Source organism: Magnusiomyces paraingens, assembly GCF_902498895.1.
Source record: "Magnusiomyces paraingens strain CBS 517.90 genome assembly, contig: contig3, whole genome shotgun sequence".
Classification (NCBI taxonomy): Eukaryota; Fungi; Ascomycota; class Dipodascomycetes; order Dipodascales; family Dipodascaceae; genus Magnusiomyces; species Magnusiomyces paraingens.
In genome coordinates this window covers 4338733-4357909 of record NW_022474069.1, presented here as the reverse complement: position 1 = coordinate 4357909, position 19177 = coordinate 4338733, and the positions used below count along the sequence as shown (strand labels likewise).

The window sequence follows — 19177 nt, the reverse complement described above, 5'->3', positions numbered from 1 at the left end:
ATGTGTGCTCTTGAAAAAAAAACCAAAAAAAAAAAAAAAAAAATTTTTTTTTTTTTACCCACCAAATAACAAATTTTTCTAACACTTTCTTCTTTTTTTTTTTTTTTTTCTTTTTTTCTTTTTCAAGTGTCCATCTCGGTCCCTATTTTCCCTCCCCTTCATCCCGATCATAAGCTCACTACCCTTGAGCTTAAGGATGGTACCCTCATCCAAGGTTACTCTTTCGGAGCTGACAAGTCCACTGCAGGAGAACTCGTTTTCCAAACTGGTATGGTTGGCTACCCAGAGTCAATCACAGACCCTTCTTACCAAGGCCAAATCCTTGTCATTACTTTCCCACTCGTCGGAAACTATGGTGTCCCCTCTCGCACTGAAATCGACCCCATTGTAAAGTCTCTCCCAAAGTACTTTGAATCTAACAAGATCCATGTCGCAGGTCTCATTGTTGCCTCATACACTGAAGAGTACTCCCACTACCTTGCTACCTCTTCCTTAGGCTCTTGGCTTAAAGAAGAAGGCATCCCTGCCATTTATGCCGTCGATACACGCTCCCTCACAAAGTACATTCGTACTCGCGGTTCTACCCTTTGCAAAATATTATCAAGCAAAAATACTTCATCTACCCCTAAATTCCCAGCCGATTTTAATACCATTGAATGGATAGACCCCAATACTAGAAACCTCGTCAGTGAAGTCTCCCACAAACAACCAACCCTCTACGCCCCTCCCACAGATAGACCTCTCCTCAAGGGCCCAGATGGTAAGGTCATTCGTATCCTTGCTATTGATGTCGGTATGAAGTACAATCAAATCCGCTGCTTTGTCAACCGCGGTGTCGAACTCAAGGTTGTCCCTTGGGATTACGACTTTTCAACAGAAGAATACGACGGTCTCTTCATTTCAAACGGTCCAGGTAACCCAGAAACTGTCGCCCAAGTCTCTAAGAATATTAAGCCCCTTCTCGACCAAAATTCAAAGACTCTTAAACCAATCTTTGGTATCTGTCTCGGTCACCAGCTTTTGGCCATTGCCTCTGGTGCTTCTACCCATAAACTCAAGTTTGGTAACCGTGGTCACAATATCCCTGCTACAAACCTCATTTCCGGAAGATGCTACATCACCTCCCAAAACCACGGTTATGCTGTCGACGTTGAAACCCTTTCTTCTGGCTGGAAGGAGCTCTTTGTTAATGCTAATGATGGCTCTAATGAAGGTATCTACCACGAATCACTCCCCTTCTTCTCTGTCCAATTCCACCCCGAATCTACCCCTGGCCCCCGCGATACTGAGTTCCTCTTTGACACCTTTTTGCAAACAGTCGTTGACTTTAAGGCTTCAAAAACTCTTAAACCTGTTACTTTCCCCGGTGGCACCCGCGCTGAAAATGACTTGAAGCACCCCCGTGTCAAGGTCCAAAAGGTCTTGGTCTTGGGTTCCGGTGGTCTTTCCATTGGTCAGGCTGGTGAGTTTGATTATTCTGGATCCCAAGCCATCAAGGCTCTTAAAGAAGAAGGTATCTACACTATTCTTATCAACCCTAACATTGCCACCATTCAAACATCAAAGGGTCTCGCTGATAAGGTTTACTTCTTGCCCGTTACCCCTGACTTTGTCCGCAAGGTTATCAAGTACGAGCATCCTGATGCCATTTACGTTACCTTTGGTGGCCAAACTGCCCTTAACGTTGGTATCCAGCTTAAGGATGAGTTTGAGTCTCTTGGTGTTAAGGTATTGGGTACCCCCATTGATACCATCATCACCACTGAAGACCGTGAGCTCTTTGCCCGCTCTATGGAGGAAATTGGTGAAAAGGTTGCCAAGTCTCAAACCGCTTCTTCCATCCCTGAAGCTCTCGAAGCTGTCAAGGGTATTGGATTCCCAGTCATTGTTCGTGCCGCTTATGCTCTTGGTGGTCTCGGCTCGGGCTTTGCTGAAAATGAAGCTCAACTTGTTGACCTTTGTAACAAGGCCTTTGCTGCTTCTCCTCAAGTTCTCGTCGAACGCTCTATGAAGGGCTGGAAGGAAATTGAGTACGAAGTTGTCCGTGATGCCTTTGACAATTGTATCACTGTTTGCAATATGGAAAACTTTGATCCTCTTGGTATCCACACTGGTGATTCTATTGTCGTGGCTCCTTCCCAAACTCTTTCTGATGAAGACTACAATATGCTTAGAACTACCGCTGTCAATGTCATTCGCCATCTTGGTGTTGTCGGTGAGTGCAACATTCAGTATGCCCTTAACCCCTTCTCTAAGGAATACTGCATCATTGAAGTCAATGCTCGTCTTTCTCGTTCTTCTGCCCTTGCCTCCAAGGCTACCGGCTACCCCCTTGCCTTTATTGCTGCCAAGCTTGGTCTCAATATCCGTCTTGATGAAATTAAGAACAAGGTTACCAAGGTCACTTGCTCCTGTTTTGAACCTTCTCTCGACTATGTCGTTGTTAAGATCCCCCGTTGGGATTTGAAGAAGTTTACTCGTGTCTCTAAGGAACTTTCTTCTTCCATGAAGTCTGTTGGTGAAGTCATGTCTATTGGCCGTACTTTTGAAGAGGCTATCCAAAAGGCTATCCGCTCCACTGACTACCACAATCTTGGTTTCAACTCTACTGATGCTCTCATGTCTATTGACATTGACTCGGAGCTTCAAACCCCATCTGACCAACGTCTTTTTGCTATTGCCAATGCTCTTGACTCTGGCTACTCGGTCGATAAGGTTTGGTCCATGACCAAGATTGACAAGTGGTTCCTTAACAAGCTCAATGGTCTTGTCCAATTTGCAAAGTCTCTTACCCAATACACGGTCCACCAAATCCCTCTCAATGTCATTCGTGAGGCCAAGCAACTTGGCTTTGAAGACCGCCAAATTGCCAAGTTTGTCGGCTCTAACGAGATTACCGTTCGCCGCCGCCGTGTCGAAGCCGGTATCACTCCCTTTGTCAAGCAAATTGATACCGTTGCTGCTGAGTTCCCTGCTTACACCAACTATCTTTACTTGACTTACAATGCCGACTCTCACGATATTGAGTTTAACGACCACGGTTACATGGTCCTTGGTTCTGGTGTTTACAGAATTGGTTCTTCTGTCGAGTTTGATTGGTGTGCTGTCCGCACTGTTCGCACTCTTCGTGAACAAGGCGCCAAGACTATTATGATTAACTACAACCCTGAAACCGTTTCCACTGATTACGATGAGGCTGACCGTCTTTACTTTGAAGTCATTAACCTCGAGCGTATTCTTGATATTTACGACCTTGAGGCTTCCTCCGGTGTTGTTGTTTCTATGGGTGGTCAAACTTCTAACAATATTGCCCTTACTCTTCACCGCCAAAATGTCAAGATTCTTGGTACTTCCCCTGAAATGATTGACTCTGCTGAAAACAGATACAAGTTCTCCCGTATGCTTGATACCATTGGTGTTGATCAACCCGCCTGGAAGGAACTCACTTCTTTTGAAGAAGCTGAGATTTTTGCTGACAAGGTTGGTTATCCTGTTCTTGTCCGTCCCTCTTATGTCCTTTCTGGTGCTGCCATGAATACTGTTTACTCTAAGGACGATCTCAAGTCTTATCTCCAGCAAGCTGTTGAGGTTTCTCGCGATTACCCCGTCGTCATTACCAAGTACATTGAGAATGCCAAGGAAATTGAAATGGATGCTGTTGCCAAGGATGGTAAGCTTCTTATGCACGTTGTTTCTGAGCACGTTGAGAATGCTGGTGTTCACTCTGGTGATGCAACCCTCATTGTCCCCCCCCAGGATCTTGACCCTGAAACTGTCCGCCGTATTGTTGTTGCCACTGCTAAGATTGGTAATGCCCTTAATGTCACTGGTCCCTTCAACATTCAATTCATTGCTAAGGACAATGAAATCAAGGTCATTGAGTGCAACGTCCGCGCTTCTAGATCTTTCCCCTTTGTCTCCAAGGTCCTTGGTGTTGATTTGATTGAATTGGCCACAAAGGCTATTGCCGGTTATGACGTTTCTCCTTATCCTCCTGTTGAGATCCCTGAGGATTACGTTGCCATCAAGGTTCCTCAATTCTCCTTCTCTCGTCTTTCCGGCGCTGACCCCATTCTCGGTGTCGAGATGGCTTCCACTGGTGAGGTTGCCACTTTTGGCCACAATAAGTATGAGGCTTACCTCAAGTCTTTGATTGCCACTGGTTTCACTCTCCCCAAGAAGAATATTTTGCTCTCCATTGGTTCTTATAAGGAGAAGATGGAACTCTTGCCCTCTGTCAAGAAGCTCCACCAGCTTGGTTACTCTCTCTTTGCCACCTCTGGTACTGCTGACTTTATCCAGGAACATGGCATCCCTGTCCAATACCTTGAGGACCTTGACGAGGCTGAAGGTGAAAAGTCTGAGTACTCTCTTACCCAGCACTTGGCCAACCACCTTATTGACTTGTACATTAACTTGCCCTCCAACAATCGCTTCCGCAGACCCGCCAGTTATGTCTCCAAGGGTTACCGTACCCGTAGAATGGCTGTTGACTATGCTATTCCTCTTGTGACCAATGTCAAGAATGCCAAGCTCCTTATTGAAGCCATTGCCCGCAATAGCTCTTTGGAAATCTCCTCGGTCGATGCCCAGTCTTCCCACCGCACTGTCACCCTCCCTGGTCTTATTTCCATTTCCACCTTTATTCCTGGCTTGACTGATGTTACCACTGGTCCTCAGGATGCTTCCAAGGTCCTCAAGACTGCTCTTGCTTCTGGTTTCACCATGAACCGCATCATGCCCATCTCTTCTGATGGCTTGCTCACTGATGCCGCCGAGCTTAAGATTGCCCAAGACAATGTTAAGAACAATGCTGCCACTGACTACAACTTTTCTGTGGCTGCTACTGACTCTAACTTTGGCGAGCTTTCTCACATTACTGGCTCTGTTGGTTCTCTTGTTGTTCCTTACCACTACATTTCCAACAACTCCAACACTGTTACCACTGTTTCCGAGCACTTTACCCACTGGCCTTCTTACAAGCCCATTGTCACCGATGCTAAGGCTGCCTCCATTGCTTCCATCTTGCTCTTGGCTTCGCTCCACAACCGTCCCATCCATATTACCAATGTCACCAACAAGCAGGACATTAATCTCATTGCTCTTTCCAAGGAAAAGGGTCTTCGCGTCACTTGCGATGTCTCCATCTACTCACTTTTCTTTGCTGCTGAAGATTTCCCTGAGGTCAAGTCTAACTTGCTTCCCTCCAAGGCTGACATTGCTGCTCTTTGGGACAATCTCAAGGTCATTGACATTTTCTCCATTGGCGGTCTTCCCTCTCGCTTGGCTCTTGAGCTTGGCTCTAAGGACATTGCCGGTGCCGGTATTGCCGATGCTCTTCCTCTTCTCTTCACTGCTGTCAATGATGGCCGTCTCACCATTGACGACATTGTCTTGAGACTTTACACCAACTCTAAGCGCATCTTTGAGCTTCACGATCAGCCAGAGACTACCGTCGAGATTGACTTGGACCGCATTTCTGAGGCTCTCAAGCATTCTCAGACCTTCTCTCCTGTCTCCGACAAGCCCCTCCGTGGTTTTGTTGAGCGTGTTACCTTCAACGGTAAGGTGGTTGCATTGGGCGGTGAGCTCACTTCTACTGAGTTCTCTGGCAGAGACTACTCTTCTGTTCTTTTGCCCCACGTTGCTGCTCTTGCTGCTGGCTTGAACACTGTCACTGGTGTTTCTGCTCTTTCTTCTGGAACTTCTTCCATTACTGAATCTTCGGGCGCTCCTCTTGCTCCCATCATCACCACTCCTGGCTCCCCCCGCACTAAGCGTGTTTCCTTCAGCACCGCTGACCTCAAGTCTCCTCTTTACTCTCGTGCCGAGCTTGCCTCGTCCGTTATTAAGGAGGATGAGTCTATCATTGACACTCCCTCTGTTGAGGCTTCCGAGCAGTTTGTTGCTATTCGTGAACCTAGCCCTCCCTCGGCTATCCGCGAGGCTCTCCGCAACAGTCCATTTTTACGTCGCCACGTTCTTTCTGTTCAGCAATTCTCGCGCTCTGATCTTCACCGCCTGTTTGCCACTGCTCAGGAAATGCGTCTTGCTGTTGAGCGTGTTGGTGTTTTGGACGTTCTCCGCGGCCGTGTTTTGACCACCCTCTTCTTTGAGCCTTCTACTCGCACTTCCAGCTCCTTCAATGCCGCCATGCAACGTCTTGGTGGCCGTGTTGTTGCTGTCGCCACTGAATCGTCCTCGGCTAAGAAGGGTGAGACTCTCCAGGATACTATCCGCACCATGGCTTGCTACTCTGACGCTATTGTCTTGCGTCACCCTGAAGAGAGCAGCGCCGCCATTGCTGGCAAGTACTCCCCTATCCCCGTCATCAACGGTGGCAATGGCTCTGTTGAGCATCCCACCCAGGCCTTCCTCGATCTGTTTACCATTCGCGAGGAGCTTGGTACTGTGAATGGCATCAATGTTACCTTTGTTGGTGATCTCAAGTACGGTCGCCCCGTTCACTCGCTGTGCAAGCTGCTTCAGCACTACAATGTCAAGATCACTCTTGTCTCACCTGCCGAGCTATCTCTGCCTGAGTCACTCAAGGCCAACCTCAGCAGCACTGGCCACCTTGCTTCTGAGTCTGAGCTCTTGACAGACTCTATCATTGCTTCTTCTGACGTTATCTACTGCACTCGTGTGCAGAAGGAGCGTTTCGCCAATGTCGCTGACTTTGACCGCCTCAAGGATACTTATATCATTGACAATGCTGTTCTTGCTAAGGCCAAGAAGCACATGTGCATTCTGCACCCACTCCCCCGCAACAATGAAATCTCGGAGGAAGTGGACTTTGATAACAGAGCCGCATACTTTAGACAGATGCGTTACGGTCTGTTTGTTCGCATGGCTCTTTTGGCCATGGTCATTGGTGCTACTGAGTCTGCTTAGTAGAATAATTTGTGAATGAAAAAATAAAAAGAATTTTTTTTAAAAGAGAAGAAAGGAAAAAGTTTTGGTTGTCTTTTTTCTTTTTTTTTCACTTAAATATTTTTTCTTTTTTTTTTTTCACTTTACAATTATTGGATTTGATTTCTTTTTAAAAAAAAAAAAAAAAAAAAAAAGAAAAAGTTGATACACATTTTTTTTGGTTGTTTTTTATTTTTATTTTCATGTTGTAATTTTTATTTTGGTATATACATTTTATGTATTTATAAACTTTTTAATAGATTAAAAAAAATATTCGTTTTTAAATTATCAAAAAAATTTTTTTTCAGTAATAATAGATTTATTTTGATATATTTCATTTTTAGTCATTTACTCAATTCGTGATAAAATAAACCTATATGATTAAAAATAGAAAGAGAAATTTGTATTTTAGATATTCTTTTAGCCTTTAATAAAATATGGAGGGATCATTTTCGATTAATCGATATTATTGTTCGGAATATATTCCCAAAAAAAAAAAAAAATAAAAAATAAAAAAAAAATTATTCGTGTGTATCAAGTAGTTTTTATTTTTTTAAACCCTTACCCTTGAGGAATCTTCATAAACGATGTAAGATACGATAAAAGTTACGATCTGATTTTTTTGATACTTTCAAGTATCAACCAACTCTCACCTGAGTTTTATAAAGATTCCTTTAAAGGTTATGAAAAAAAAAAAAAAAAAAACAAATTGATATAAATCTTTAATTAAAATCTAGTATCTATTTATCTATCTATCTATTTTTTTTTTTTTTTTTAATCAGAGACATTAAATTTTGAAAAAAAAAAAAAAAAAAACTCCTGTAAAAAGTATCCTCACATATTTCTTTACTTTAGAAATTTAGAAATTATCTTGAGAGTGGATAGAGTACTCAAATAAATAAATATTTAAATATACTGTCAAGATCATTTATATTTTGTTTTTAAGAAGAAAAAACCAATTAGAAGAAGCAAAAATAGTATGACACTATTCCTTTTTCATTTCTGACTGTACTTTATATAAATCCATGTTAAACTAACTATTATTACAAAATAATATGCCAACTGAGAACAACATAAAAATTTTTTTTTTCTTTTTTTTTAAACGTGTCGGGAACATTTCATCTTCAATTCTGTATATAAAAACTTGTTGCTTTATTTTTCAAATTTTTTTCAGTTTATACAATTCTTGAAATTATGCTAAAAAAAGAATTGTTTGTTAAAAAAGTTTAAAAATATATTAACCTTAACCGAAAAAAAAAACATTTGATATACCAATTCTCTCGAGAACCTCAAATATATATTTTCTCGTAAAACGTGTGATAATGTTTGTAAACATGGCTCATTATAACTGGAAAATTCTGTAGAGTTTGAGGGGGATGTGAGAACATAGTATCTAACCTTGTAGATCTCATTCCTAACTATCTTGAAGATAGATTCAATCCAATGAAACTTTTTAATGTCATCCATAATTTCCTTGAGTTGTTTCATGTATGGGTTTGTAATGAGTTTATTGCAGGGCTTTTTATTAGTTAAGTTTTATAAGAGTATGATCTAAGAGTGTTTGCTCATTTCCCTAGAATAAAAATATATCCCAGAGCGATGATGAAAAATTGATGTCTCTAACAAGGTATCTTTCTTTCTGCTGGTGATGACTTCATTATGGATTATTGAGAAGGGATATTTCCAATTTCAGAAGAGTCATCTCCTATCACCATGACTTTATGATATCAAGCCTAGTAAATCTTTTCATGTTCGCTCGATAGATTACGATAAATGAAGAATGTGAAGTTCCATTAAAGGAAACTTATTTGGAAAATCCATTGAGATAACAGGTTAAGCTTAACCCCGGCATAGAAGAAAACCAGGAGCAAGAAAATGTTTTTGGAAACTAACTAGTTATTTTGGTCAGGTGCAGTTCCTGATTCTAGTTTTTTTTGATAGTTTAGCCACGAATTGAAGTCTTTTCTTTTTTTTTTTTTTTTTTTTTTTTCAAAACACGAGGAAGGGGGACAGGTCAAACAAAAAGAAAAGCAGTGTGATGTCATAAAAATATTGAATATTTATGTAAGTTACAAGGTATTCTGCAAGTTTTAACTAAAACTTTTACTTAAATAGGAAAAAAATGTAGACTACAACGTTTGAGATTCAAATGCATCATGTATGCCAGAAATATTACTGTTTTTAGATTGAAATAAAATTACGTATTCCAAAGTTAATTAAATTTGAATAAAAGTATTTTAAAAAGTATTAAACTAAAAATATTAAACTAAAATAGGAAAGTAATTTAAAGAGTGACAAAGTTAACCTATAACTTAAAGAAGAGTTTCAAGGAGGTTGACAATGGAAGTAATGATGCTGGTAACACCATCACCAAGACCAGCAGAGCCAAGGGCAGTGGAAAGACTGTTGAGGGTGTCACGGAGAGTGGTGATAACCTGGAGGAGGGTAGAGTCAAGAGTCTTGCCAGTCAGGTCAGAAACGAGCTGGTTGACAATGGTGAGGAGGAGGTTGAGGAGGGTCTTAAGACCGGTGGTCAAAAGAAGGCTGTTGAGGGTGCCAATAAGACCAGTGCCAACAGTGACACCAGTGAGGGTGTTGACGAGCTGAGCAACAACGGTGGTGATGTTGGTCAAAAGAGTGGCAACAGAGGCAAGAGTGCCGGAGAGGTCAAGGGAACCAAGGGAAGAGAGAGTGGAAGTGAGGAAAGAAACAATGGAAAGGAGGAGGGTGGAGACAGCAGAAAGGTCAAGAAGAGAAGAGGGAGCAGCCTCACGCTTGACAACCTCGGGAGCGTAAGGAGCAAGAATCTCCTCAGCAGTAAGAGCCTTGGACTCCTGAGCAACAGGAGCAGGGTTAGCGGCAACAAAGGCAGCGAGGACAGAGAAGAGAGTGACAGACTTGATGGCAACCATTTTTGATTATTGTTTGAATTAGATTTGTAAGTTAAAAACTTGTAAAGACTTTTAAGAGCTTGTTAAAGTAGAGTAGAGTAGGGAAGAGTAGTAGTGATGAGAAGATAAAAAAAAAAGAAAGATCAACAAGGAATATCAGTCTGTATTTATACTTGAAATGAATTGAAGAGTTTTCAAAAATCTAAAAGATGATAAATTTGGATTAATTGCGTGCTCTATATTTTTTTTTAATTATTTTTTCTCAATAGCGTCCAAACGGTTCAAATTTGATAATCCCAAAAGGTAAACGATAAACGATAAATGTTAAATTTCCCCAATTGAAAAAATTAAAAAAAAATGTAGCTCATTTAGCAATCAATTAAACAAAAGAACGTTTCCTAAAATGACGAATTAAATTATTCGAATGGCGGTATATCGGAAGTTATGAGAGACTTTTTTTTTTTTTTAATAAAGAGATAAATTTCAAATTAGTTATTATAATCGGTTATTTGAAACTGTATAACTATTTTTTCTTTCTTTATTTATTTCTTTATTTCTTTATTTCTTTATTTCTTTATTTCTTTTTTTTTTTTCTCGCGGAGCATCCAGTGTAGAAATGGCCTTGTTTGACCAATATTACAGGTTTAACCGTTTTTCAAAAACCTCTCCTTGAACTCTTAAACAGCTTCACGATTGGAGAACACACTGCTGATACATCCAACATGTGGGGGAAACCTTCTCATGTTCTCGCTTAATCATATTTTTGATAAACATTGAATTTGGCTTTTATTTTATTTTTTGATAGATGTGAAAGGTTTTGGGTAACTGAGTAAGTTTTAGATTTAAATCAGTGTACAAAAAAAAAAAAATAAATAAATAAATAAATAAATAGGTTTTTTTTAACTTTCGTTATCGTCGCTCGTGAAAACGGAATGGTGGTTTTTTTTTTTTTTTTTTTTTCAAAAAAAAATATTTTTTAACATTTTTTTGATGGACCCTTGCCGTTGGATTTTTCAACAAAATAATTAATTAAAAAAAAAATTAGTAAATCTAATAAATGATATTTTCTCCCCATCAACCAACTCTTTTCAGATCCTTTTTTTTCCCACACTCTTGAAACTTGCAAATCTTAAGATAAGCTTCGGCAATAAAATGAAAAAAAAATATTCCAAACTTCAAAACGCATTGATATTTCTAACTGTTTTTTTTTTTTTTTTTTTTTTTGGTCATCTATATCGTTTTTCTTTTCCCTAATTGTTTCCCCCAAGTTCCCTTACTTTTGGAATTCATATTCCAAATTCTTGTTTCTTTCCTCTTTAAAGAAAAAATCCCATATTTTTCAAAGTAACCAGAAAAGATTCTGATAAGAACCAATTGATAGCGGTAAAACAACCTCATGTTTGAATCACATCAAGGATTGTAGAAGCGTTATCTTGAATCTCGAGGATGTCACTTGATGGTGACTTGAAATTCTTAGGAAAGCCACTTCCAGCATTATTTTTTTTAGTTTAATTTTTTTTTTTTTAAAAATGTTGCCTAAACCATAAAAGGCAGATTTGTTTTATGCTTGATCCTCATGTAATTTCCCTTAATTTTTTTATTCATTAAGCCTAACTAAGTTTTCCCGGAAGGGTCTCGGAGCTAGTAATAAATATGTCGTTGTCAGACCACCTGTTGCCAATCTCATGATGATGGAGAGTAGCTTTTAAATACTTGTCGCCTTTCAATGATGTGCTCTAAGCGGGGCCTAAGACCAAATGAACTTACAAGGGTATTGTTACAGCTGAGAGGAGCTGAATAAAATAATACGTTTAGTCGTTCTTTTGCTTCAATAACACCACAAAACAGGATCGCGCTATTACTAGTGGCAAGACCCGTATTATCTAGCTACAAGACTTAAATTATGTACTAAAATTTATATGGAGGGCCCAAGATCTTTATTCCAGCTTTTTTTTAATTAGCGGAAAGTGGACCCCCCAAGGATTGAATTTTTATAGTTAGGTTCAAGTCATGTATATAATTAAAGTTTAACCATGAAATTTTGTTAAGACTTTAAGAAATTCAATGTCAGTTTCTATCCTTAAAATCACCATTGGCGGTTAAATTGATTTTCTAAATCAATTTATTAAAACAAGCCCTCGACCAAAAAAAAAAAAAAAAAAACAGAATTATTTTTTTACTCCTTTAACTACCCGGATCTCGGACCATAATTTGAATGCCTTAATGGTCATGTGCACCGGGTATGTCAAATGGTGTTGTATAATACAAGACATGCTTAAACCTTATTAGGATAAATAATTGTATAAATGGGGAAATTTATTTGCAACACCGGGAAAAAATTATTGATGTTAACTAGCTGTGAGCATGCCGATTTTTCAAAGTATTTATCCACATGTTTAAATGCTTTTAACATGGAATTGGAGGTTTACAGTTAAAGTTAGGAGTTCAGGCACCCGCACTTTTTTTTAAAAAAAAACTGTCTGCAAGTAAACAGAAAATATTATTTATTGGGGACTTTTAAGGTTAAACGATAGAGGTCATCGGCATATTTGAGTGCTAATGCATCATAGCATATTTTAAAGATTACTAATTTTGGTTTAATAAATTAAATATTCAATTAATTTTAAAAAATTATAACAAATTGCTTAGATGAAAAAATCAAATTAACAAAAGGAAAACATTTAAAGGAGAGAGTTAAGGAGGTTGAGGATAGAGGTGATGATGTCAGAAACACCATCACCAAGACCAGCAGAGCCAAGGGCAGTAGAAAGACTGTTGAGGGTGTCACGGAGAGTGGTGATGACCTGGATAAGGGTAGAGTCAAGAGTCTTGCCAGTGAGCTCAGAAACAAGCTGGTTGACAATGGAAAGGAGTATGTTGAGGAGGGTCTTAAGACCGGTGCCCAAAAGAAGGCTGTTGAGGGTGCCAATAAGACCAGTGCCAACGGTAACGCCAGTGAGGGAGTTGACAAGCTGAGCAAGGACAGTGGTGATGTTGGTCAAAAGGGTGACAACGGAGGCAAGAGTGCCAGTGAGGTCAAGGGAGCCAAGGGAAGAGAGAGTGGAAGTGAGGAAAGAAACAATGGAGATGAGGAGGGTGGAGACAGCAGTGAGGTCAAGGAGACCAGAAGGAGCAGCCTCACGCTTAACAACATCAGGAGCATAAGGAGCAAGGATCTCCTCAGCAGTAAGAGCCTTGGACTCCTGAGCAGCAGGAGCAGGGTTAGCGGCAACAAAGGCAGCGAGGACAGAGAAGAGAGTGACAGACTTGATGGCAACCATTTTTGATTATTGTTTGAATTAGATTTGTAAGTTAGAAACTTATTAAGACTTGAGAAAGCTTGTTAAATAGAGAGTGAAGTAGATTGTAGTGATGATAAGAAAGAAAGAAAGAAAAAAAAGAGTTTCTTTGGAGGAATTCAGTCTCTATTTATAAGTGTAAAAATGGCCAAAATAATTTGGATAATGATGTTGATTTAAAAATAATGGAAAAAAAATTGACTAGTAGACTTACAAATTTGAATATCATAATTATGATTTAACTGTGAATTATTATTACCTTTGCATATACCCTCAAAAGTTTGTATCAAATAAAATAAAGTCAACAAAAAATTAACATTTAACAGTAATAATTTCTCTAATGCATATTCCAGCTGCTTATGCGTTAAACACAATAATTTCGTTTTGTGAGTCTATTAATTGGCAATGAAATAGGCAATTATGTTCATTTTAGAAATACCGATTGCAAATATTCACTTTTTTTTTGATAATCTTTAGCGGTTATTTTCCTAATATTTGAACTTGTGTTTTGTTAGACTCCTAATCCTGCTTGAAATCAGAGTTTTTTTTTAGTTATTTCAACTATAACACACACTAGATATTTTAAATTCATAAATATAATATTATTGACTTCAACTAAAGTCACATCTTTTAGATCTGGGAGATATGTTATGGAAAGGTCCAATGGATTGTTTTCACTAACTCTTTGTTAGCACTTGTGCCAAATTTATTTTGTCCGGGTCTTTGTGTTAATTGCAAAGTTATTCACACTAGAATCATTTTTAAAATTACATGATACTTCAGTGTATTAGACAAAAGTGAATGTTTTGGTTTACAGAAGCATACTTTGAATACCCTATACACGTTTTTTTTTAAGTATGGAAGTTGAAGTTTTTTAATATTAAAAAGGAAGCTTTTATTTCAATTTTTGACAGTTATTTAGTCTACTGTTGGTTTAGTACGCTTCAAAACTTCTTTTTGGGGTCTTTGAGATTTTTCTAGAAGATGGTTATTAGTAGTTATTATAACCGATTGTAAGAATCCCTATTACACGATTAAAATAGTGATAAAAAATGTCACTGATGCCAATTGTACAAAATTTTAAATCATGGGATTGTGCTTTTCAATAGAAATAATTTTATTAATAATTTTTGTTAACATAAAAACCGGTTTAATGACAAATTTCCAACATTAAAACAAATTGTAATAATTAAGGTGACCAAGAAACCAAAAAAAAAAAATAGAATTAATCCCAATGATGAATTAAATGATTGAAATTGCTGTATATAGTATGAAATTGATGTATATAGTATGGAATTGATGAAATTATTTTTTCAAATTTGCAATAAAGATGTTTCATCCCTAATTTTTGGAGTGAAATGGCCTTGTTCAACCGATTTTACAAGTTTAACCGTTTCTTACACTTAAACCTTTATTATACTCACAATTGACAAACCCTTGATGACTGAAAAATTACCCATGATTCTCGCTTAAATTTCTTGATAACAGTTTTGATTTTTTTTTTAAAATAATTATTTTAACAAATTTTTTGGAAGTCCAGTAAGTTTCGAAATTATCAAGCATTTTGACATTTTGGTTATCAAAACTGAAATTTTCGGTTGGTCGGACCCTTGTCTTTGGATTTTTTTAAAAAAAAAATTATATTGTCAACTAACTTTATTTATTTATTTTTTTTTTTTTGACTTGTGATTAACCAGTTATAGTTAAAAAACCCCTTGAGAATAGTTTAAGATAAGGTTAACGGGAATCAAAACCAAGTTTTAGACTGTGATCATTAACTTTTTCAGTCATCTCCATCGTTTTCTCTTTCCCCAAATCCCTTCAGGTTTCCTAACATTTGGGTCTATGATTTTTTTTTATTTCCATTATTTGTTATCTTCAACTTCAGAGGAAACTTGAATAGTGCAGATAAGGACCAATTGATACCTTTAGCTAAAACATGAGGTTGGTTTGTAAACCATTTTCATGCTTGAGTTAACATAGCTATAAGGTTTCATCACGTCACCTAATTGAAAGATAGACTGTCTTTTTAAAGTGCTACTTAAGAATTAATCCATGATTTTTATTTAATTGTAAGCTTATACTCTTATTTTGATTAAGCTTGTTTGGTCAACGTAATCCTTATAAACCTTAAAAGCCTGGGTTCTATCGAGTATGAAAATCCTTACAAACGTGAATACAAAGTGTGTGATCCTAATTCCACATTATTTTAATGGGGAAGGTGGACCTGAACCGTTAATATCATAAAAACGTAATTACGTTTTTCATATGTGCACACACATGAAAACGAGATTTATTATCTGAGAAAACCGGAGTTTTCTTTTGGCAAGGCTCTTGCTTGATCTAACTAGTAACTTTTTTTTGACTTAAAAAAAGTGAAAAATGAAGAAAAAAATAAATATTATTTTGTTCAAATACTCTTTTGATTTCCCGCATATCAAACTTTCCTAAAATTTCAAACACGGTTTAAATGTGAAAAAAAGAGAAAAAAATATTTGTTAAAATATTTATGGGATTTTCGTTGCAAAATCTACATAAACTAACGTCTTCTTTCCGCATACATTCGCCGATTTCGCCGAAACAGCCAGGTTTCTCTCCTTTTGTAAACAAAAAAAAAAAATTACACTAGCTGGTGGATCTCGTACATTTCATATCGGCTAAAAAAACACATTAAACTTTTTCATTTATTCAAAATCTCGAAAACATGAAAAAAAAAGATGATATTCAAATGCACTAGAGTATGACAGTGCAAGCATATCTTTTATCTATAGGTGCTTTACATAATTAATACGCTTATAAGCGTATTTTTTTTTTTTGCTTTTTTTTGGCCTGCTTTAGATTAAAAAATATTTTTCGCATTAAAACTAGCAAACCTGTTAACCATACGCAAGTATCAGCATCTGGCTTTTTTAGGGAATGTGGAGAAAATTGTAGGAATTCCACCTATTTTTGCTCGTTAACAGTGCTGCACTTGAAATTTCTGCCTCTATCAAATGTTACTGAGACCTTCGACTTGATTGATTATTAAGGCTAAGGCAATTTTTCGCGACAGACCAGGATGTGGCCTACCAATCATAGCCAGTTCGTCTTTTTATTCACTGATACATATTTCAAGGATTTGTTTCCCCACCAGTCACTTCTCTACTCTTACCGTAAATCATATCTTGGGAGTCCTTTAACACTCCTCACAAAGATTCTCGATGAAATACTCAATTCCAAGTATAAAATTTGGCCTTATGTCCGCGGTAGAGTGTCATTGCTTGCTTGTTTGCTTACTTTTTGTTTCGCAGAAACACTATCCAGATAACCGTTATGTGGAATTCCTCGTGAAGTCGTACCAAAGTCTTTGAATTAATTGTAAACTGTATACTAATTTTAATTAAAGAAGTTGTAAAAACATCAAAAGCAAAATTAAAGCAATCCAGAATAACCAATCGTGGGCACGAATACAACTGCATGGATTCCAACTGTGGGAGGAGTTTAGAGGCACGTTGTGTAAAGTAATTTGCCCACAGGTGGTAAGAAACAAAGGTGTGCGCACGAAAACCAGTTTGAAATGGAATTTGAACAAAAAAAAAATGGGAGTAAACCCATGGCGTCACGGTCATAATATACGACGCCAAGTTTGTATCCGCAAAGAAAGTCATGGAAAGTTTTTGAACTTGAATTCTTCCAATAAATTATAACTTATAAGGTATAATTATGATTAGCCATAGCTTATGGTTAACGATTTATGGGCCAAAGACTGTCTAACCCCCAAGGTTTTTGTTTTAATTTTTACTAAAACTTATCTCAAAATGCGTGACGTTGGCTGCTTGTTTCCATTCTCCAACAACTGACCTGCACCAATTCTGGTAATTTGCCGGTGTTCCCGTTTGGCTACTATGGTTATGCTGCCACTTTTTAATGACCTGAGAAAAAAAAAGAGACTTTGGACCTCTCGTGACAATCAACCAAAGATCCAAAGATCCAGCGCTGGCACCAGTTTTTCAAATGATTTGTTTTATTTTTTTTTTTCATTATTAAATGGGATAATGACACACCACAAATATCTAATTTCACGAGAAAAAACAAAAAAAGAAACCAATGAACATTTCATAATCCAAATACTAGGGACTTGGTAAAAGCAAAACGACAAAAAACGAAATTGCGACTGATTTGATGAAATACTTTTTTAACCTTTTTCTTTTTGTTATAGCTGTGGATCCATAATAACGAAAAAACTTGTAACCAAAAAAGAAAGTGAATCGGAGCGCCATATTTTCTACATATTGCTGGACTACTCGAGAATCAAAAAAAAAAAAAAAAATAATCTAATTTAACTTTTCAAATAATTAAACAACCTACAGAGCTTTTTCCCAGGATCTTGGAGAAATCGGAATTGGCTGGCCTCACTGGTATGCGGCTCTTTTTGTTATTCTTTAACATGACACTAAAAAAGGATCTCTAGTATTAATCATTCTCCCCCCTCTCATCCAACTAACATGCCCGCTAAAATCCACACTATACAATCCTATTTTACAAGACCTAATTTTAAAAATTTTGATACTAAACATTGGTTCAGAGGGTCTTTCCGACAATAAGAAAAAAAAAGTACAATAGTCATCGTCAAAAGATAAAATTGGTGCTACTGCCATTAGTACGATTTTTAGGTTTGGTTTATTGGCAACTTCAACTAATGAGCAATAAATCCCCCCAAAACTGTGTCTTTTCTTTTTAATAACACTTAACATTGCTAATCCTAGTACTGTAACAATCAAAGCCAATATTTTTAAATTATAGATTTTAAGCGTGCATAAAATTATGTCTGCACATGCACTTAATATCTTTGAGCACAAATTTAAGTACGGCTTCGATTACTACTTCAGTCAAATATTTATGTACACTTTGTAAATCCCACTTATTTTTGCTGGCAATTGCCAATAATAACCAAAGAACTGGTAGCACTTATATACAACATGTTGGTACGCAATCCTTTGTAAATAGTTTTGATGTAAGTTATGTGTAAAAAAGTTAATATTTACTGCACTTACTAATCCTATTTTAACTTAACCGCCAAAATATTGTTGAAAAACGTTCAACAACTGGTAACTGAGTAACTACGATTTGTTCAACAAACTAAAAAAAAACGTCAATTACAAAAGTTCAAATATTTGAATACTCAATTAATAGAAGAATGATATTCAAAATGTTTTTCTAGGGATTAACTATAAATAGAGGGTCGAATTCCTACTAATTTCACTTTTTTTTTCTTCTTATCATTACAAATCATCTTCTTAACTATCTCTCAAGTCTTTAAAAGTTTCTAACTTACAAATCTAATCAAAACAATAATCAAAAATGGTTGCCATCAAGTCTGTCACTCTCTTCTCTGTCCTCGCTGCCTTTGTTGCTGCTGCTCCTACTCCTGCTGCTCAGGAGTCCAAGGCTCTTACTGCTGAGGAGATTCTTGCTCCTTACGCTCCCGAGGTTGTCAAGCGTGAGGCTGCTCCCTCTTCTCTTCTTGACCTTTCTGCTGTCTCCACCCTCCTCCTTTCCATTGTTTCTTTCCTCACTTCCACTCTCTCTTCCCTTGGTTCCCTTGACCTCTCCGGCACTCTTGCCTCTGTTGCCACTCTTTTGACCAACATCACCACCGTTGTTGCTCAGCTCGTCAACACCCTCACTGGTGTCACTGTTGGCACTGGTCTTATTGGCACCCTCAACAGCCTTCTTTTGACCACCGGTCTTAAGACCCTCCTCAACCTCCTCCTCACCATTGTCAACCAGCTCGTTTCTGACCTGACTGGCAAGACTCTTGACTCTACCCTCCTCCAGGTTATCACCACTCTCCGTGACACCCTCAACAGTCTTTCCACTGCCCTTGGCTCTGCTGGTCTTGGTGATGGTGTTACCAGCATCATCACTTCCATTGTCAACCTCCTTGAAACTCTTCTTTAATTGTTTTAGTTTTAATTTTGATATTTATCTAGTTTAGTAATTTTTAATTAATTTTGTTTTTGAAATTTGAAATTTGAGATTTGATTTGAAATTTAATATTAATGTAGGTAGTTAAGTTCTAAATTACTTAATTTA

General features: G+C 37.6%; 4 protein-coding genes across 4 annotated transcripts; 2 read left to right on the top strand and 2 right to left on the bottom strand.

Annotated features, from left to right (window-relative positions):
- SAPINGB_P004629 (uncharacterized protein) lies at positions 1-6894 on the top strand (the record flags this gene model as incomplete). Its single annotated transcript, XM_031999344.1, has 2 exons — positions 1-4; positions 128-6894. 2 exons carry the CDS (start codon positions 1-3, stop codon positions 6892-6894), a joined length of 6771 nt encoding a protein of 2256 aa, XP_031855235.1.
- Positions 6895-9224: 2330 nt separating this feature from the next.
- Positions 9225-9824, bottom strand: SAPINGB_P004628 (uncharacterized protein; the record flags this gene model as incomplete). The annotated part of the gene is made up of 1 exon (XM_031999343.1): positions 9225-9824. The coding sequence occupies one exon, from the start codon at positions 9822-9824 to the stop codon at positions 9225-9227; it is 600 nt and encodes a 199-aa protein (XP_031855234.1).
- A 2660-nt stretch (positions 9825-12484) lies between these two features.
- Positions 12485-13084, bottom strand: SAPINGB_P004627 (uncharacterized protein; the record flags this gene model as incomplete). Its single annotated transcript, XM_031999342.1, has 1 exon — positions 12485-13084. The coding sequence occupies one exon, from the start codon at positions 13082-13084 to the stop codon at positions 12485-12487; it is 600 nt and encodes a 199-aa protein (XP_031855233.1).
- A 5358-nt stretch (positions 13085-18442) lies between these two features.
- On the top strand, positions 18443-19042 carry SAPINGB_P004626 (uncharacterized protein; the record flags this gene model as incomplete). The annotated part of the gene is made up of 1 exon (XM_031999341.1): positions 18443-19042. The coding sequence occupies one exon, from the start codon at positions 18443-18445 to the stop codon at positions 19040-19042; it is 600 nt and encodes a 199-aa protein (XP_031855232.1).
- Positions 19043-19177: the final 135 nt, after the last annotated feature.